Source organism: Schistocerca piceifrons, chromosome 4 (assembly GCF_021461385.2).
Source record: "Schistocerca piceifrons isolate TAMUIC-IGC-003096 chromosome 4, iqSchPice1.1, whole genome shotgun sequence".
Taxonomy (NCBI): domain Eukaryota; kingdom Metazoa; phylum Arthropoda; class Insecta; order Orthoptera; family Acrididae; genus Schistocerca; species Schistocerca piceifrons.
Window position 1 is genome coordinate 75,286,242 of NC_060141.1, and position 22,383 is coordinate 75,308,624.

At 39.2% G+C, this 22,383-nt stretch overlaps 1 protein-coding gene across 2 annotated transcripts in view; it reads left to right on the top strand.

The window, feature by feature from the left end:
* LOC124794859 (mitogen-activated protein kinase p38b) overlaps positions 1 to 22,383 on the top strand; it is a 102,068-nt gene continuing 79,685 nt past the window's right edge. For both annotated transcript variants that reach the window (XM_047258528.1, XM_047258529.1), the window contains exons 1-2: positions 1 to 205; positions 21,237 to 21,366. In XM_047258528.1, the coding sequence (XP_047114484.1) occupies positions 102 to 205; positions 21,237 to 21,366 (234 nt within the window). In that variant the 5' untranslated portion in view covers positions 1 to 101. The remainder of the gene's footprint in view (positions 206 to 21,236; positions 21,367 to 22,383) is intronic.

The window sequence follows — 22,383 nt, forward strand, 5'->3', positions numbered from 1 at the left end:
TGTCCCGTAGGATTTTGAGTAGGGTGTAGGATGTGATTGTGGTGTTGTTGATTCTGTTGTTTGAAAAGTATCATTACTGTCACAACCCAAAATATTAAAAAATGCCCTCCTTTTATAAAATTGAAATCAACAGGACGGAATGGGAAGTGCCAGAACGATACCAGATGCTTACTGCAGTAGGTTCAGGTGCCTATGGCCAAGTTTGGTATGTGCAGAAAAGAACGTTTATACTTTATAGTTTTATCAGTGTCCATGCAATTAATGAAAGAATACTGGAGTTGAAATTTTCATAACTTTATTTAGGCTATCAAAGCTATTTTATCAGCGTTCAGTTGGCACTTTACTTTTATTAGTACGGCGTCAAATGAAATGTCCAACTTAATGTGTGAGAGCTGTGCAAATTTAAGTTACGAGTAATTTCGTCACACTCAAAGTATATACATATTGTTTCGCAGTTCAACAGTTTGCGTCTTTTCTCCCAACATTCCATCCCTGTGATCCTTATCTCTCTTTCGGCTCCTGTCACCTGCGCCTCCTTTAACCTTTCCTCGCTGCTTCACCCTTTCTGCCTCTATTCGACCATCATCTCCGTTCTCACATATTTCATTTGCTTCAGAATTTCTACACGCTTTTCAGACACATTTCTTTGTGTGATCTCCAATGTATATCACTTATCTGTGACTGCATCAGGAAGATGCTTGACACTCTTGTAATCATGGGGCAGTATCAAAAAAATGGGTGGCCTGCTGGAAAATTCCGGAAACATTTTCACATTTTAATTGAATTTCACATGAAATAATACATGTGCTATGATTGTCAATTGTATGTTGATGTGTTACCATTAATAAGGCTTAACATAAAAACCTATCCTTTTAATTAATAGGAGCCTAGATATTTAGTTGTTCCAATATTGCTCATGGCCTTATCAGTGATTCCTTTCCTACAAAAACAGTAAAGTTGACATTTTCCAGTCAATCCTATAAGGCTATCCAAGCAATACAACTGTTATTACTGTAGGAATGTGCAATATCATTATTGCTCCATTTCAGTTTTTCTATTCACAAATGATCAAATTTAAAGAAAGTTGTTTTGTACATGATGCAGCAATATTGAATTGTCTACTAGACAACCACTGTGCTATCATACCTCATTTGTATGCGATTGCTAGGTATTTCATTCTGTGATAGCAGGATTTATGGTCCCTCTGACTCGATTTAAGTTGTATTTGTTCCATCTTGTGGCAATTTAGGATCGAAACTCAGAATGTCCATTACTGAAAGAGCTGTTAGTCACAATGAGAAGCCGGCCATTGTGGCCGAGCGGTTGTAGGTGCTTCAGTTCAGAACCGCGCGACTGCTACGGTCGTAGGTTCGAATCCTGCCTCGGGCATGGATGTGTGTGATGTCATTAGGTTAGGTTTAAGTAGTTCTAAGCTCTAGGGGACTGATGACCCCAGATGTTAAGTCCCATAGTGCTCAGAGCCATTTGAACCATTTTCACAATGAGAGTGGATGGTGCTTCATAGTTCATATTATAATATTGTGGTTGCATGTAGCAAAATTATTATGTCTGCACTGTACGTATGGTATCAGAGATCTGGATATGTTAAAATTACATACACTTGAAACCATTGTTTTGATTTTGTTGTAACATAACTATTGAGCTACCCCAAATTATATTGAGATTTAAAAGAAATCCAATAATTGCTTTGGAAATTTATAACTTCCATATTTTGTGGATCAAGAATAGAATTTATTGAGATACATTTCAAGTGATGCTTTCCAGACTCCGCATCAATGCCCCAGATTAAATTCCAAACCTCTGTAGAGTCTCTTGGAGTGAGAGCTTGTGATATTGTTGATGGTGACCCATCCATCAGATGAGGTACTAAGCTCGGCAGCCCCCTTGGTGCTATTCGAGAGGAATATGCTATGTTCCAATGCTGGGTTTCACCCTCTTCATACTCTGATCATCATACAGTGCAAAAATGACAATACACAGTGCAAAAAACATGCGCGCGCGCACACACACACACACACACACACACACACACACACACACACACACACACACACACACAGTCATCTATATGTCAGATATGTTACCATACAAATCTCATGCTTCAAAAGCAAGGTGTCAGTGCGTGCAAAGGATCAGTAAAACCTCTCCAATTAGTGGCTTAATCTGCTCTTTAAGGTCTCCCAACCAATCAAGCCGCACAAATTTAAGTGAAATTTTCATTTGTTGCTGTTTGTGTACTGCGTGCAGAGAGACAATGTTGAGTGCTACTGAATGTGAAAATTATCAAAACAGTGTTGCATATCTAAAGTAGGGCAAATTCTTTATTTTTCTTGTTATAAATTACTGTCTTGTACTTTTACATATTCTTGAAGACGTGCTCTATACAGATGCCACGTGCAGGACATTGCATGAAATACGTGTACATGTGAAGAGTTAATCAAAAAATCCTGCTAATTGAAAAATACTACTGTAAGAAGACAATTTTTTCTTGAGAATATGGAGTGTCTCACATCATATAAATGAAGTACTGCTAAAATTTATGAGTCCTGGAAATTAGAAAACAATAATTTATTTCTGTCACGTGTACGGACTCTACACACATCTGGTAGGATGCAGGTACGTGATGGGATCAGTTAACTATATCCCAAGACTACACATGTCTAGTGTATGTAGCATGTGAGGTCTACAGATGAAGGAAGTCGTTAGAGAACAGTTTCGAAAACAGTGTCATCAGTCTGACATTTATTTTGTAAAAATACTGACATAAACAAAATGCAGTATTTAAAATTAACACTTTTTAAGGTTGTTAGTTTCAGTTTAATGTGAAGTGAAAGCAGATAATACAGACAGTGACAATTAAATGTATCCCGTGAAGCAGAAGTGTCCATGGTTGTTTACAATTTCTCGGATTGCAATCTTCACAATTCCATTATCATTGCAATAAATGCAGTCGGGGGAACTGGCCACTTGAAGGTACTTGAGCCAGCTTTGTGCATAACTGATATGTTGGTCCCTTTGGTATAGTCTTACAAGTCTCTCCAGGATATTTTTGTGCATTGTATGACACAATTACCTGATCTCCAGCTGACCAGCTGTCATGTTGATTGTGCCTGCAGGAGTAAATTACATTGCAGTCTAAGGAATATTATTCTTTCTTTATTTATTTCAGTTGCATGAGACTGTAATACTCCTGCAGTTTCAGGAACATTTTTCCAATGTTTCTCTTGTTCAATATTTTGTTTAATTGTCTCCTGGTCCACTAGAGTATGGCAGTATTTTTGCAAGCTTCAGATGCCACTTTGTAGAAGTCCTTGGCGGGCTGGACAATTGTTGCTTCCTCACCCTGGGCCATGCTCTGCTGGCATACAAGATGCTTTGCATTTCCATCCACTTCATCCACTACATCTTTTCCCTGTGAAGTGGCGAAATCTTTCTAGGTAAATTTCTTGGAATGCTTTGGAAACAAAAAAATCAAGAAGTCTAATCATGAATCGATTTTTAAAGTCTGAGGATGGGCCCTCACTCCAAATTACCACCTCTTCAGAATTAGATTAAAGTTCATTTTGGCAAATAGTATCATACAGTATATTCATAAAGACAAATATTGTGTGTCTGTATTTCTGTGCATATTTGAACGTATAAGTTTTACATTTTCCCTTGTAGAATGTGGCTGCAGTAAATAAAAGAACACTTCTTCTAGACCACAATGCACTCTGAATCTCATTTTGATATGCACAGGAGTGTGACATAGCAAAATCTACATGAGGGGGACTACTCTCCCGCTTTGTATTGTTTTATCCCTTTCAAAGGCTACATGCTGTATGCATTTTATGTTCATGTGATGCAGAATTTTAGGGAATTATCCTATGAGTACTTCAAACAATCCTCCCAAACACTCTTCCTCACAGAGGAGCTTAAACTTCATTTTTTCTCCAGTTTTTCCAAGCTGTTTTCTTTTCAGGCTCACTTGGCGCCATAAGTTTACTCCCAGAACTACATGTGGAACATTTATTTTGCCAACAATTAGAATTTAAAATAGAATGACACAAATGGGACTTCCAAAAGTCATCACTGTAGTGGTATTGCAGACTCTTCAACTTCAGAATGAAATTCTCATGAATTTTACATTAGCTTTGGTCAAGATGAGTAGACTTCAGAAGTAGAACATTCAGTGGTTTTGAGGAGCAGAATTTTGAAAAGCCTATATGTAAATCTGTACTACACTTTTCCTTAAAGATGTGGAAGTCCTCTTGTCAAAACATGGCCAGATAATACTTCTGCAAATTTGTTTCTTTCTGTTTAACCAAACGCACTTAGTCTCTTTCATCCCTGGATGTGTAATAAAATATCTGGGCGAAAGAAGAACACGGCAACTTGGAATAATCTTTATTGCGATTAGAGGACATTTTCTTGTGCATTTCATTTGCAGGGGTCAGGCCAACTTTCTTCACAAGTCCTTCAACTACAGCTACGTTTTTCCAAGGGGATGTAGGAAGTGCCTGGATAGGCTTTGATAAAGCCTTGCCAAATGTCTGAGGAAATTGGTATGATGATATAGTTGGCATTGGGATGTTTAGACGAATAGCATTCTTCTTTTTCGCCCTCTGAAGGTGCTCTCGAACAAGCTCCTTCTTCTTCTTTTTTTTTTTTTTTTTTTTTTTTTTTTTTTTTTTTTAAAAAAAAAGCTCCTAGATGAGGAGGTATTGAATAGGATTGGGGAGAAGAGAAGTTTGTGGCACAACTTGACTAGAAGAAGGGATCGGTTGGTACGACATGTTTTGAGGCATCAAGGGATCACAAATTTAGCATTGGAGGGCAGCGTGGAGGGTAAAAATCGTAGAGGGAGACCAAGAGATCAATACACTAAGCAGATTCAGAAGGATGTAGGTTGCAGTAGGTACTGGGAGATGAAGAAGCTTGCACAGTATAGAGTAGCATGGAGAGCTGCATCAAACCAGTCCCAGGACTGAAGACCACAACAACAACAACAGAGTTCCATTTCTGTCATACGGTATATTCTTTATGTTTTAATTTTATTTATCTTTTTATTTCCTTCTTTCTGAAACTGTGGTTTTTCTTCTTTGTGGCGACTTCTCATTTTCCTCATTCTGGCTGCACTTGTGAGCATCTTCTTTGATTGATCTGCCATTTCTGTCAAAACGTAATCCAAATTAAACTTAAGAACATCTTAAAATCAAATTATTTGCCTATGGCTGAAGCTAAATGTGGATAGAAAGGAGTAAATTCATACTCTTACAGCATTGTTTAAATAAAATTAGTATCCTTTACATACATTCATATGCATATGATGTCACATGTGGGACAAAAGTAAAATTAAGATATATATGAACACGTAATTGAACTATTGTTGTCATATGTCAGTACTTCCACTCTGTCTTAGGAAATAGGGCCATCCCCTTTTCAAACTTTTTCCCTGGATGCAATTTGAATCATAACCTCATTTTTGTCACATGCAGAACTGATTTTGGATGAACTCAAAATCATGTGGTCATAAGCTATAGATATGTTAATAAAATATGCATGTTGAGTATAGTCGTGCTTTCTGTTATCAGAAACTAGAACCACTTTTGGTGTTTCACACCCCAGGCATGCAGCTGTATGACTTGAAGAAGATGTACTAATTCAGCATGCACAAATCAGCTGATGAGCAGCCATCTTTAACATAATGCTGCCAACTCATAAAATGAAAATTGCTGAAGTATTATGTAGGGCACTGCTGTTGGTTTATTTCATTACTCTTTCATACAGTTTGTAACACTCAAAAATATATTTTTAAAGTATACATGTGGTTGCTGCTTTTCATGGAACACCCCAGTATAGCCTCTTTGTTCAGGTAAAGTGAGTATTTAACAACCTGTTTCTGGATGGATTCAGTTCCTGGAATTAGAATAATGGCATGTAATTTCCAGTACCTTTTGTTTTAATCATTAATGGTTATCAAATTATTCTAATGTGTAGCTGCCTTCTCTGTCTTTACGGTTACTCCTGTTGTTGATAAAACTCTACGTCAGGGCTAGTGGCATGCTTGTTTCATACAGCGATGTTGTCTTTGCTGTTAGTGAGTTGTGATGGGAAGCAAAGGGGAGTGTCAGCCGCTGGGTCTACCTAGCCAAAGAGAGAACAGCAGACGGATGATGTATATGTGATGCCTTTTCTTTTGGACATGTCCAACTTTCAGACGTCGGAAAGAACACACATGATTTTGACTCTGCAGGCGTTATGAATTAGTCAGGACACAAAGGAACTCATGACATTAGCTGCCAGTGGCCATTGATTTAAATCAATGGGGAAAGTCGAAAATTTGTGCTAGGGTGGGATTCAGAGTCTGAATTCCTGTTTACCCAGTTCGGCACAAAATTTTCAACTTTCCACATTGATTTAAATCAGTGCCATTGCTAGCTACTGTCATTAATTAATTTGTGTTTTGATTGACAGGCGGTGTGTTTAGAGGGATATTGTCACATTCTCATGGCAGTAGATCACAACCTCTGAAATGTAAACACATTGGGAATGAACAGGTAAATATTATTTGACACCTGAGATTATTAATTTAATGTGAGATGTACTGTTAGGGTATAACCTAACCACAGCCTCATAATTTGTGATGTATACAGAAGAAACCAATGTATGTGAAAGTAAAGAAAGCTTCTGAAATGAAGTTTTTTATTGCCTTGACCATGTGTATGTACATGGGTTACTAGTTCTGAGAGGACTAAGCTGCCATCTTCAGATACACTGGAGTGCAGGTTATGAAATCATGCTGTGTGGTAAGGTGCACATTTATATTTGTAGCATCATAACGGATTCATGATAAAAAGAGAGTAGAACATTAAAAAGTGTAGCTGTGTCTTCATGGCAAGACAAAGTGATACAAATGTGGCATATCAAGAAGTGCTGCGTGTATCTGGTTTGGCTGCCAGCTACAAGCCAGACACATGTGGCACTTCTTGATATGTCACACTTGTATGACTCTGTCTTGCCATGAAGACACAGCTATATTATTTTAATATTCTACCCACTTTTTATTATGAACCCATTATGATGGTACAAACATAAATGTGTGGTTTATTGCACAGCATGATTTCATAACCTGTTCTCAGTGGATCTTAAGATGGCAACTTAGTCCTGTCAGAACTAGTAACCCAGTGTACATACACATGGTGAAAGCAATAAAAAAAACTTCATATCAGAAGTGTTATTTACATTGATTTAACTGATCACTATCCAGATGACAATGTCAGGTATTTATGAGAAGTGAAAGTGTTGTATTCTAACCCAACCTAGGCCTTCGGATAAGATACTGATCAGTCTGTCACCACAGCCAGGTTTTTAAGCTTTCACATTCTTTGGCTTCGCCAACTCGCAATGAAACTCACATTCCAACACATCCTAAATCTCAGGCTAAGCTACAGATCAGTCTGTCACCACAATGCTTTTTAGCTTTCACATTTGTTGGCTACACCAGCTCTCAACCGAACTATCACATTCCAACTTTACCCCAACATTGTAATTCATGACATGCTTGGAAAAAACTGTCACATTTGTGACAGTGAATTGCTGCTCCTTTAAATCACAGCTATTTAAGCTGTGTTATTAGTTCCCAGCCTAACACAGCCTCATAATTCGTGACTCATCGGAAAAAAAGGCTAAGAAGAGAATGGTTTCTATTTTGGCACTATAAATTCATTGCCTCTTTCCTTTCCTCTCATTGGGTATGTGAAAGTATTATCCGATCAGCTACACAAAACTGATGTTGCCAACCTGTGAGCAGTAGAGAAATGCTGCTGTCTCTTCCATAGGCTGTAATTTAGACTTTAGCCCACATTGTCCATTGTGGTCTATGGATATAATTTTTAAATACTCTATCAGTATGACAAGGCCATACTTAACAGGTAGGTAATATCTTTCACAAACCATAATACAAATGGGTATATTTTACCTGTAATGATGGAATTTTTCCATGGTGTTTAGTAATTAGAGCACTGTTTTTGTATGTTGTGATTGATTTTCTTCCTAGAGAGAAACTTCATTGCGTTTTCTTGCCACCATAGTTTAATGTATGTATTTTTTATCCACATAGAATTAGTGTTAACACCTAGATGGTTGTCCCGTGATTAGTGAAACCTCAGTAACAAAACACATTGAGGATTTCAGTAACTCAAAATGGGTATTATTTGCAATCCAGCCTTAGTGTTAATTATTACTTTTCCTAACAGTAGTATGAATATTGTGACAGTGCTGTGGATGACATTGTGACAGAACTACTTCTTCTCTCTATTCTGTAAGTATTTCTCTGTCTCTATTAGGTTTGAAGGTCGTTCTTGTCATTCTTATTTCCAAGATATCCAATTTCATGGTGTGCCAAAGTTTCATGCTCAAGGTTACAATTGGGTGAATGGTGTATCTATGAAGACTGAAGTGACAAATGAAAATTCATACCAAGCCCGGTGTCTCCTACTCACTAGGCAGATATGCTAACTATTATGCCACACTGGCACATTGGCTTTGCACAGCTGTTCAGACTGCTCTAAAATGCGTCCCTCTTCAATCCAAATTCCCATTCGCACCTCAGCCTACTAGATAGTCCCCCTAAATTCAAACAGCAGTGTAGAGTCTCTCCAACTATTGGAATAGTGCCTATGCATCGAACAAAATTGAGGATTCTGCTTGAAACCGGACATAGGTGCTTTGATCAAATGCTGTTAGAGTTTAAGGGAAATACTATGTGGGTAGAGACACAAATGGGAATTTTGACTAAGGAGGTAGGCATCCGTGCAGTTGTGCAAAGCCACTCTGCCAGGGTGGCATAATGGTAAGTGCATCTACCTAATGAACAGGGGACCCAGGTTTGAAACCTGGCCTGACACAAATTTTCATTCGTCACTTCAGTCTGCTCATATACATCACAAGTAGATGTTTCAGATTTCAAAAGATCTCTGGAATCATTTCGTTTCATTTGAAAAATCCGGGATGGAATGTAACAACATTATGGGAAGGAAAGTAGCTACTCACCATACAGCGGAGAGGCCAAGTTGCATATAGGCACAAGAAAGAGACACTCACAATTAAAGCTTTCAGCCATTGGCCTTCATCAACAATACACACACACACACACACACACACACACACACACACACACACAAACTGCAGTCTCAGGCAACTGAAGACACACTGCGAGCAGCAGCACCAGTGCATGATGGGAATGGCAATTGGGTGGGATAAGGAGGAGATCGGGGCAGGGAGGGGGAGGGATAGTATGGTGGAAGTGGCGGACAGTGAGGTGCTGCAGGTTAGATGGAGGGCAGCAGAGGGGGAAGTAGTGGAAAAGGAGAGAAATAAAAAGACTGGGTCTGGTAGTGGAATGACGGCTGTATAGTGATGGAATGGGAACAGGGAAAGGGCTGGATGTGTGAGAACGGTGAGTAACGAAGGTTGAGGCCAGGAGGGTTACAGGAACGTAACATGTATTGCAGAGAGAGTTCCCACCTGTGCAATTCAAGAAAGCTGGTGTTGGTGGGAAGGATCCATGTGACACAGGCTGTGAAGCACTCATTGAAGGATATCATGTTTAGCAGCGTGTTCAGCAACAGGATGGTTCACTTGTTTCTTGGCTACAGTTTGATGTTGGACAGACTGCTTGTTGGTTGTCATGCCTACATAGAATGCAGCACAGTGGTTGCAGATTAGCTTGTAGACAACATGACTGATTTCACAGGTAGCCCTGCCTTTGATGGGCTAGGTGATGTTAGTGACCAGACTGGAGTAGAGGGTGGTGGGAAGATGTATGGGACAAGTCTCGCATCTAGGTCTACAGGAGTATGAGCCAAGAGGTAAGGGTTTGGGAGCAGGGGTTGCGTAAGGATGGACAAGCATATTGTGTAGGTTCAGTGGACAGTGGAATACCACTGTGGGAGGGGTAGGAGGGATAGTGGGCTGGACATTTCTCATTTCAGGGCACGACGAGAGGTAATTGAAACCCTGGTGAAGAGTGTAATTTAGGCATCAGTAGTGACGAGCAGAACACCATGTGGTAAAGGGGCAGGAACTGTGGAAAGTTGGTGTAGGAAATGGTTGGTATCTTTTATGTAGGAGGGTAGGTTCCGGGTAATAGGTTGAAGGTGTTTGTCTGTGAATGCAGAGATTCTCTCAGTGGGAGCACAGTAACTGGCCACAATGAGGCGTTCTGGGTGGTTAGGTTTATGGACTTTAGGAAGCATGTGAAGGGGGTGGGGGTACCAGGCCTGAAAACTGGTCTTTCTTCCATTTGCCTTGCCTCCTTTAATTAAGGACCAGTGTAGTACTAGTGGTGACCTAGATGCAAGACCTGCCCCATACATCGTCCCACCACCACCTACTCTTGCCCGCTCACTAACATCACATATCCCATCAAAGGCAGGGCTACCTGTGAAACCAGTCATGTGGTCTACAAGCTGAGCTGCAACCACTGTGCTGCATTCGATGTAAGCATGACAACCAACAAGCTGCCTGTCCACATGAATGGCCACAGACAAACTGTGGCCAAGAAACAAGTGGACCACCCTGTTGCTGAACTTACTGGCAAATATGATATCCTTCATTTCAATGACTGCTTCACAGCCTGTGCCATATGGATCCTTCCCATTAACATCAGCTTTTCTGAATTGCACAGGTGGGAACTTCCCTGCAATACATCCTACGTTCCCGTAACCATCCTGGCCTCAACCTTCGTTGGTCACTGTCCTTACCTATCCAGTCCCTTCCCTGTTCCCACACCAGCACTCATTCATCCATCCATTCCCATTTCCAGTCAGCATTTGCTAAAAATAGCAGTTGCGATAGCTTTGTCATTTCCTTCGTAAAAATCTTGTATTGAGCACGGTTTTTCCAGTGTCCAGGAGAGGCATACAAGTAGGTGGCTTGTGTCTTCTTCAGCCCCGCAGTTGCAAGAGGTGTCTGCACTCGCTGGAAGGATTCCCCATTTCATCAGATTGGTCTTGCATCGGTTGGGCGCCCACACTTAGGCTGTTGAAGGCTGTTGAGGAACCTCTGCACAAGCTATTGTAGGTTTGCACCAGGAGCTAGTTCTTTTGGTGGTACATCTACGGGCAGTGAGCTCTTCCATGTTGCAAGACGAATTGTCTCCAGTGGCGCAGTCCTAGCAAGGAAACTTGCGGGATTGCAGCAGTGGCCCTCTGGATATTGGGTGAGGTTATTCCAATAATCAGATACAGTTTCTGCACTGGTGTTGGCTTCAAGCATCTTGAGATGATCCTTGCAGTATTGTTGACCACGATATCGACTTGCTTAGCATGAGTTGAAGCGTTCCACATGGGAGCAGCATATGCAGTGACTGATACACAAAGCGCAGGTGCAGAAGTCCTTACAAGGTGTGGATTGACTCCCCAGCTGCTGCCAATCAGCTTCTTAAGTATCCCACTGCGAGCAATGACTTTATGTTTAGACGTTGCTGTACGCTAGAGCCCTGTCCAGTGTGAGCTGTACACTAGAGCCCTGTCCAGTGTGACACCTAGGTAGACTGGTGTTGGGCAATTTTACAGTTGCTCTCCTCGCCGTATGATGTCCGGCTTTTGCAGCACTTCCCTGTTTTGTACGTAGAAGTGCCTTCTACTTCAGTTTTACTGGGATCGGGCTTCAGGTGGTTGGCATCATAGTACTTGGAGAGTTCATCCATTGCTAGAGACAGTTTTCCCTCTACTTCTTTAAAGGTTGGCCCTTGAACAGCTACTGCTGTGTCATTGGCATAGATGAAAGAGCGTATTACTTGCTGGTATTGGCTGATCGTTTATGTATATATTGTACAGTACTGGAGCAAGCATACTGCCTTGGGGAAGTCTGTTCTTCTGTGTTCACCATCTACTCCTCTTACCCTGTAATGAAGTTAGAATTTTCTGTTCTGAAGGATGGTTCTAATAAGGGATGTTAGTTGGTAGTCCTTAGTAAGGTTATATAATTTCTTAAACAGTTTCTTATGCTTCACAGTGTCTTATGCAGCTGTTAGATCAACAAAAGCGACTCCAATACTCTCACCACGTTCAAAACCATCTTCAGTGTGCTGGGTTAGCTTCAAGCTCTAACTACAGCACGATTTGCCAGCATGAAAGCGTGTTGTTGTGGGATAAACTTCACTTAGAGGGTGGCACTGATTCAACAAAGTACCAACACTACACAGCCGTCATTCCACCACCACACCCAGTCTTTTTATTTCTCTCCTTTTCCACTACTCCCCACCCCACACCCCCTCTCGATCTCTCCCCCACTCTCCGTGTAACCTGCAGCAGTTCAGTGTCCGCCACCCCCACAATACTATCCCTCCCTCTCCCTGCCCCAGCCTCCTCCTTACCCCCAACGAGTCCCCACTCCCATCATACAATGGTGTTGCTACTCACAGTGTGGTTTCAGTTGCCTGAGACTACAGTTGTGTGTGTGTGTGTGTGTGTGTGTGTGTGTGTGTGTGTGTGCGCGCGCGTGCGTGCGTGCGCGCGCGCGCGTGCGTGCGTGCGTGCGTGTGTTCTCTTATGTGTGTGTATTGTTGACGAAGGCCAATGGCCAAAAGCTTTAATTACGAGTCTTTGTTGTTGTGCCTATCTGCGACTCGGCATCTCTGCTATATGGTGAGTAGCTACTTTCCTTCTCTTTGTTAGTTTCATTTGAGTGAATGATATTGATGTAGATCTTACATTTGTTCTGTACAACTTGACTGGATTTCTCTCTCTCTCTCTCTCTCTCTCTCTCTGTGTGTGTGTGTGTGTGTGTGTGTGTGTGTGTGTGTGTGTGTGTGTGTGTGTGTGTGTGTGTGTGGGGGGGGGGGGGGGGGGAGAGCAGGCCTGAAAAATAGTCTTCTTCCATTTGCCTTGTCTCCTTTGAATTAAGGACCAGTTCAGTAAAAGTGGTGAATTAAACTCCCAGGTGTCTGAATTTATTCCATATTTTAACCTTAGTAGTCCACTTTCAGACAATGTAGTCCATCACATTACAACACACACACACACAGTCAGTCATTCATTGGTCCATAATTTCACTTTTTCAGCATGCTGCATAATATTTTCTGTCATACTTTTCAGTTTGTCTTAGTTCAACACTCACAATGGTTTTCTGTGTTGACTCACAGGTCACAATGTCTTTTCAACTCTACTCTGTTGCACTGGTTCTGTCTGTGTTCTTGATGACCCTTTCCAGCCTTAGAGTGAGTAAACTTACGCATCACTGCACCTGAGCTTGCAATTCATTTGAAACCTCTGACTTACCTCTTCACCTGCCACCAATTATGTTAGTTTAATCAGCACTTTGAGTGCTTGAAACATTTTCATGATAACTGCAAAGGCTCTTTTGGTGGGTTATATCATTTGTATATTTAAAGGCAGTGAAAAGTTTGTGCAAGTCCTTGTGATGTTCATCACATCTTTTCCATGGGAAAAAAAATATGTATGTCTTGTCAGGAGACTGATTGGTTCTTTCATTTTGTACAATCGAAATTTTCATTGACACAGGCACGCAAACATTTTATACTGTTAACCATTAGAAGCACTACCTGAAGCCAATCCTGATGTGCTTCAGTTGTTCTGATGGTGCCACTGGTGACCAGTAACAGTATAAAACTTTTGTGTGATTGTCAATAAAAATATTAGATGTACTAACTTTTCCCATAGCTTCCTTGAAATAAATGTGTCATTTACAAATGACTACAAGAGAGGAGTGTGATGATTACATATGCCTCCATAATGCACCAAAATGATACACCAGGTGGTCAGCACCCAACGTTCTCAGTTGATACTCATCATTCGTACCTTGCAGATGCTTGTTGGGTAGTTACCAGGATGTACTATGTACATTTTCCAAGTGTTATTAACAATATCATAGAGAGTATTTTACATGCCATAGTAAGGTGGAATTACCACTGTAGTTGTAATAGTATGTCTTTAGCCCTTTTCATTCTTAATGAGCCCATTCGAATTTAGGGACATATTAAAAGTATGTCTCACAGGAGTGAAAGGAGACTAAGTTAGTTATTTACATGTTTCATGTTCTGTTCTCACCTCTCTGCTTTATGGCACATACGTGGGTATTATTTTCTTGGGCTCTGGAAAATAATATCAGTGATCACACATCCATTTCATGGCCATTAAAGACAATGGTTCGCAGGACAGCTTCTGTAAAATTTGGAAGGTAGGAGACGAGGTACTGGCAGAAGTAAAGCTGTGAGGACGGGGCGTGAGTCGTGCTTGGGTAGCTCAGTTGGTAGAGCACTTGCCCGCGAAAGGCAAAGGTCCCGAGTTTGAGTCTCGGTCTGGCACACAGTTTTAATCTGCCAGGAAGTTTCATATCAGCGCACACTCCACTGCAGAGTGAAAATATCTCATTCTGAATGCCATTTTGTGCATGCCTTCCTCCTCATCGTCTTCACCCTTCCCCCACCCCCGGCCCCCTGCCCTTTCCCCAAAGATCATCTAAACAATATGTACCTTTTAAATTAAACAGATGAAATGCATCCATAGGAAAAAGATAGACATTAGCAGTTGATCTCTCCTTCTGCTTCTGTTGACACTGTTCAATTTGGAACAGAGTAAGCCTTGTATTCAAATTACTACCCACTTTTCTTTATTAAGCTGTGATGGAAAGGGATCATCATAAAACGCAAAACTGTATGCTTAGCTAGGCGTACTGGATTCTGTATAGACAGATTCCTGTATTTCACCATAAAGATTGTACCTGGTGTGTGGTAGGTTATATTGAGGCTTTGACAGATTAAGCCATTATTGCATACATTCCAAAATCATTCAGACATTTCAGAATACATCTTGTTGATTGTTGGAGCAAGGAGTATCCCTTGCCAATCAGAGATAAGTATGTGCATCTATGAGTTGTTTCAAGTGGAGTCAGTTAATAAGAAACCATGCAGCTTTTAGGGTTACGAAAACAAAATTACATCATAAAAGACCAAGACGTGGTAAAGGTAATTCTTAAAATATTCTACACGTTCTAGATAACCTAGACCTTGGTTTTTGCTGTGTTACGTTGTTAGTCGTGTCAGTATAAGCTTCATTAAAGAAATAGCCTAGTGTTGTATCACATTTGTTGGCTTAGCCAACTCCCAGCCAGTTGTCTCTCAACTAACACAGACCTCAAGCTGTGCTACAGATCAGTCCTGCCAACTCAGTCTTAAAAAGAAATCTGATGGTGACATCACTGGTCCAATTTCTCATCCTTCCATCTGGGTTTTGTATAGTTTCCTAAATTGATTGAGATGGATTCTGAAATAGGTACTGTTTTGTTCAGTGTAAGATTTGACTATATTTTTCTCCATCTGATACTTGGCTCTTGTGCTAATGATCAGAAAAAAATCTTTAATTTTGGCTTCCATCTTATTGGTGGTTGTTTTTTTTCCCCTGTTTAGAGTAACCTTACTGTACTACCTTGAGGTGTAATATGCTTTAGTAGTTTCATGAATTGAGCTTCCAAAGATACTTACTCATTTTACTCTACTCTATTCTTCTCTTGCAGCATATTACTTGGACCGGCAGGTGATGTCAAGTGCTGTTGCACATTTTAGTGTGAGGGAGTGTTGATCCTCAAGTGTGTGTTTAAACTCTTAATCTGTTTTTATATGGCTGCTAACAGCATTTCACCCTCTGAGTGTAGTTGATTTTTCTGTTAAACATCCAGTCATTTTCAACTACGTTATACCAACTGAAGTTCATAATATTTGGTTGGAAAAGTGGCCCAAAAAGTGTGGATTTTAAGCTTTTATCTGAGTAAACAATACATGTAGATTTTAAGCAACCACATCGGATTTTAAACCTAACTGGATTATGTATGGTGGATACCACTCTAAAGGTTGTGAACTTCAGCCAATTAAAAATTTTTTCATCAGTTTTATGACTGGTTTCAACCACCATGGACCCAAGTTAAAATGGTCGTTCTCAACAGTTCCAAAACAGGCTAAGGCAGTATTAGTCACAAATTGCAAAGAATCATCTATCTGAATTATTTAGACTATCCCCATCATGAGAGCTGCTGTGCTAAGGCTAGAGTGCCATATTTTGCGATACAATGACACCAATTCATTACTAGAACTACCTAGAAAATATTATCACTGTTGCTGTTGTTGACAGTCAGTGTTCTTGCTTATCTATTTTTTGGGCTGCTATTGGGGAACAGCCGTTATAATCATAATCCATACTAAACAGTTCTTTGTGGTGCTGGACTGAGCATATATGAATTTAATGACCCAGGGTTGGAATGAATGTTCACTCCAGTGAGACTAGGTGCCCAGATTGAATTTTTACACTAAAGTGTTCATACTCAAAATTACATTTTTGCATGTATATTTTCCTGGGTGGTGTGTTTGTTTTTTTTATTACTATATGTACTAACAGGGTCTGAGCAGTGCTTTACTCTCAACTGATACACTATTTTGATAGTGCGACTAAGATTTTGTCTACTGAATACATTCATAATGAGTTATTCCATGTAAAGTCTCATTTTAGAAATCATCCCCACCTTACAACTTAGGATTCTGTTTACCAAATATTGGACATGTATCTCTCTGTCCTTGTTATTGGTAATTGTACAACATTGTAGCTCTCAGTATGCAGTCCATACTTCTTGGAGTTCTTTTAGTCAAATATGTTGACACTTGGATGTGAAAGTTTTTGTCATGATTGGGTGATGTGGGTACATTAGAGTTAGCACATTAGTCCAGATGGTTTATCATATAGGAGATACAGGTGTTTTGATATAGTATTTTGCCACACTTATTGTGGCAAAGTGACATTTGGTAAAGGTTTTAAAAGAAGCTTTCACATGAAACATTGACAGATCAAAACCGTATGATAGTCCAAGACTCAAATCAACAATTCTCTTACCATCTGAGCAGTACAAGCACATCTTGTGATCCACTGCAGCATCTTTAACTCTGTCAGTAACTTTTCAGCTACTTCCCAAACACACTGTTGAGTAACTTCCTGTCAGGGTAAAACTGCGTAGCAGACCAAAACCCAAACTTGAAACCTTGCATTTTGTGATCAATGCTCTAACCAACAAATCATAGGCTGTACCTAAGCCATCCTCAATGTTGGCCTTTCATCCAGGTGTGATAGTCAAACAGTGTTAGTCAGAGCATTGCTCACAAAAGGCAAGGTTTCAGATTTGAGTTTTGGTCTGGTACACAGTTTTAATCTATCAGGAAGTTACTCAACAGTTCACACTGTGTTACGGGTTGAAAATTCCATTTCGGAAGTTTTCACGCATTAGGCTATATCACCAGCTGTACTTCTAGAACAAAGTTGTTAATTTCAGAGAAAAATATTTGACACAATGTTATTTGCAAAGTTGGTTGTAATTTGTATTTACAGCACCAAATTGTCAGATTTTTGGTCACACTAATTCCCCTGTGTTGTCGGTTGGTGTTCATCAGCTAAGTGTCATATTAGTAATAATCAAGGTTAAAGACATGACTGTCAGGTCATTGGCAATTTTTTCCAGGCACTTGATAGAACTTTGATGCCTAGCAGAGAGAGAGAGAGAGAGAGAGAGAGAGAGAGAGAGAGAGAGAGAGGGGGGGGGGGGGGTGCTCTCATAACTTGCTAGGAGAATACAGTTATATACCACTTCAAATGAGACTTTGCTTATTGAACCATGCTAGGGCACAAAACCATTGTTTGGGATATGGATTACTTCTTTAGACCTGGCTGAGAATAAATCAGAATCATGTTTAGTTAAAGTGCCCAGTGGCCCACTGGAAAGATGCTATTCTTGTGTCAAGAGTATGAATTACATGTATTGAGTAGACTAATCACATGTTATCTTTCATGTTTGTATGTGAGTTTATTTTTACTGTGTATTTAGTGATAAGTGAGATAGTCTCCCCTCGTAGATACTGCTTATCCATCAGGTTTATTGCGTTATGCCTCCTGACTCATATTTCCAATCTGAATACTTGCTACATATCTTGTTTTGTTTTACCAGAGTTATATATACCTATTTTTCAATATGAAAAATATATGAAGTATTGAAACAGTTCTAGCTGGGGTACTCTTTGAGATACCAAAAACTTCGTTATAATAGTTTTTTAAATGATGAAGTTGCAGAAGTGTAACAAATTTAAAAACTGTAATACTCTTTAAATTTAGTTTATACCTGCCACACAATTGTGTATCTCAAAACAGTTACACTGTTAATACTCCATCATTTACTCATGTTGACATGAGTCATTAGTGACCACACTGTTTTTCTCTGATTGTTTGGTCAGTAGGTGTAAGCTCTTTGGTTGAGAGCTGAGGGTAAAAGATGTAAGAGCTAAGAAAAGTGAAGAATGAAGCAGCAAAGTGAAGTAAATGTTGCTAAAAGTCTGGATCAAAAAAAGCTAAAAATATAAAGTCCATTTGAATTGCCTGATTTGTGCACATTTGTATCTGTAAATCTGCATTAGCAACATTGCTTCCAGTTTCTTCAGTCTAGGTACCAGGCTTCTTAGATCGAAAGGGATTTGGGGGGGGGGGGGGGGCAGAGGCATACAGACAGTTGTTTTTCCCAGGTTGCTGTCCTTACTGACTGGAATGTAGTTTGTATTTTGCGTGATATTATGTTTTATCTCTTTTAAATTCTTTATAACTTATTTATGTTTTTCTGAAATAAAAGATGCAAGGAAGGGGGAGGACTGAAGACTTTTGAAAGAGGGGTCTGCAGGAATCTGTTTGTCATGCATGGTGCATTGCTCTTATACAGTAGTTGTTTTTTGGTTCAAGATGATGACTGAGCTAACAGTTGCACTACCCCAGAATGTAGTCCCATATTTTAGAATTCTGTGGAACTGGGCAAAGTGTGCAGTTGAAACAGTGTGGAATCTTGCTTTGTGTGGAAGTAAATGTAGGTTGGCGGATACTCTTTTCTGTGTCACATTTGCTTTTGTTACGTGTATTCACCATTCAAAATCATGTTGAAGCCATATTCCTAAACATTATGTTTCCAATGAGGGTGTCATTACTCCGCTGACATTTGTCACATAAGTTATGGCAACTTCCCCCATTAAACAGAAGTTTTAAAAAGTTGTTTTGGATGTATTTATTATTAGCTTATTTCCATCTAACCAGTCATTTAGCCAGTCTGTAGCTTTATTTATGTTTGGTAGTTGTCTGGAGGTTTTCACTGTAACAAAGATGCTAGTATCATCTGCTAACATGGTATTTATTTGTGATTCAGTGCTTAGATCCGAGTTGGCTATGTACAGAAGGAAAAAGATTAGGCTCGAGGTGGATCCTTGAGGGATCCACTTTTTATTTTTCCTGCATCTGAAAAATATTTTCTTAGTGCTATCAGTTAGTTTCATGTGTTGTTATTACTTTCTGTTTCTTATTTGTTAAGTATGAGCAGAACCATTATAATGCAGTTCCTGTAATGCCATACTTTTTTCTAGCCTTTCCAACAGGATTTTGTAGTCCAAAATGTCAAAAGCTTCACTTAGATCTAAGAAAATTCCAGCAGCATTTTGTTTTTTGTCCATTGCTTCTAGCGTGTTTTGTAAAAAATTATAGAGCGCATTAGTCATAGATTTATTTTTTTAGAAGCCATGCTGACCATCAATAAGGAATATGTTCTTGTCCAGGAATTTCATTAACCTTGTTACACATGATTCTTTCAGTGATTTTAGCAAAACTTGATAATAAAGAGACTGGTCTACAGTTTGTAAATTATAAAATCTGAAAGATCGTCAGTTCCCGAGGACATTTTTTGATGGTTTTTGCTATGTGGATGATTTCTTTTGGGGTTGTTTCATAGTGAGAGATTGCATAGAGGCAAGAATTTACTTTGTTCTAGTGGATGTGTGGACTACCTCTCTTACTTCTGATTATTAGATTATTAGATTTTTAGTTTTGTCTGCATAGAACTGAATGAAGAGATTTGCAATCTCTTGTTGTCACAGTTCAGGGCGATATTTTCCTTTTTGCTATTTACTTCCTGTTTAATTACTCACTAGTGCTTTTATTTTCTGACTGTGACACAAACTTATCATTATCCATTCTTTTTGTCTGTTGTATGACTTGTTTGTGTATCTGAATATATTTTGTAACTTACCAAATGAAAGTGTTGGTATGTTGATAGACACACATAAATAAACACAAACACACACACACAAAATTCAAGCTTTCGCAACCCATGGTTGCTTCATCAGGAAAGAACCGTGGGTTGCGAAAGCTTGAATTTTGTGTGTGTGTGTGTTTGCGTTTGTGTGTCTATCAACATACCAACACTTTCATTTGGTAAGTTACATCATCTTTGTTTTTAGATATATTTTTCCCACGTGGAATGTTTCCCTCTATTATATGAATATATTTTGTTTTATAACTGTTAAGGAGAGGGGATATGTTGTGGTACTTTTTTTAAAAAAATCAACAGTTCTCTTTTTGTGCTGCTTGAGACTTTTATGCCTCTTGTTATCCATGTCTGTACTTTTGGACTTTTGTTACCACCCCTGTGTTTTGAGAAGAAACAATGTTTCAAAATAATAATTGAAAATATCAGCACTTCTCAAACTTCTTGTAGATTCATGCATCTGAGAAACTTTTACCCACCTTTCTCTTGATAACAAGTGAATGAAAATTTCTATGCTCTGTATTTTGAACCTTCTTGCAGTCAAAGTTCTTTTATGTTGTGCAAATTATGATATTATCAAAGTTGAGAAAGTTTGTTGCTGTCATAGTTCTTAAATCAATTGCACGAAAAACATACTCAAATTTTCTTATTAAAAGTGTGTAATATTAGTGTTAACTTAATTGTACACATGATCTTTTGACTGTAGGGTTTATACATTGCTGAAGTGTGACACATTCCAATTATTAACTTTTTGTTTTGCTTTAATTTGCTGCTGGGTGATTCTGTGGTTATGGACATTACATTTGTCAATCGACAAAGATGTATTAACATGAAAATAAACAGATAGACCAAAATATGAACAATGTATAGCCAAAGTTTGATGAAACAGGCTGTTTTGATTTGCCACTAAACAAACGTGCAGTAAGCGTTACAGATGTAATAAAACCTCTGCTTCTCATGGAATTACCCTGGTGTGAACATAATTATAGGACAGAAGTCTTATTGTTAGATCAGTGCCTATGCTTCCAATATGTGGTTGTGTTATCAGTGATTTTGGTTGATGCTCCTTGAAAATTAATCATTTATTGTTCATTTTCTTTTTTCAGCTCTGCATTTGATACAAAACTTCAAATAAAGGTTGCTATAAAAAAACTAGCACGTCCGTTCCAGTCTGCAATCCACGCGAAAAGAACATATAGGGAACTGAGAATGTTGAAGCACATGAACCATGAAAATGTAAGTAGTAGATGCTAATTTCATGAAACAAGAAAAATGGAATACAGAAATGTTAATTTTGCACAAAGAAAGACAGTATTTTCAACTTCAAGTACATCCTGTAGAAATATGTATACAAGACACACTCAAGGAAAGCCCAACTTTCGGTAGAATCAGTTCCATCTTCACAGAGAGAGTAGGAAGCCCAATATGGTGGACGGTGAGTAAAAGGAAGCAGGGATAATCTGCGTGATCACCCCTCTCTTTCATACCTTCCCTCTTTTCCCGTCAAGAGAAAAAGACACATAGTTCTAAATGATTCTTGTGCAAGGGGTTCACAGTTTGACTGTGAGCGAACACGAGCCCCTTGCCATTGCAATGGTATTACCTATTCTGGAATATAATCTGAGCTTCTGACTGTCCTCTACTTCCTTTTTCCCCAAGGAGCTTACATTTGGTGGCTCTGGGATTTCCAAAAAAAAAAGGGGGGGAGGGAGAGATGGGAAGGGGGGTTGCAGATTAACACTGTCAGCTGTCTTATGCCTTAAGCTCTGAGCTTAATTCAGTAAACACTTGTGTATATAAACCACAACCTCAAGGTGAGCTGTGTGCCAATGTGGATGATGGCTCTGAGGAGGAACAGTCATTGTGTGCAACTTTAGGGCATGTCACATTCCAGTTCTCTTTAGGCTTGTTTATTTATTTATTTATTTATTTTCTGTCCATATAATAAAAAGTTTTCAGACATTGTCAGGAAAATTTAGATTACATTACACATATACAGTAAAATATTTACATTCTTTCATAACAACATATGGATCAGTCACATGTCTGTACATATTATTTTTCAAAAGGGCACTACAAGTAGATTCCTCTATAGTGTAAAACAATTTAGCTTATATTTATAATAGTACAATACACATAATACAGTGTATAATTATATTCTTTCATACCACTGATAGATTGGAGACATTGTCTATATACACTGTTTTCCACCAGAGATGTGGGGCTTTGCATAGATTTATCACCCTTTCCCCA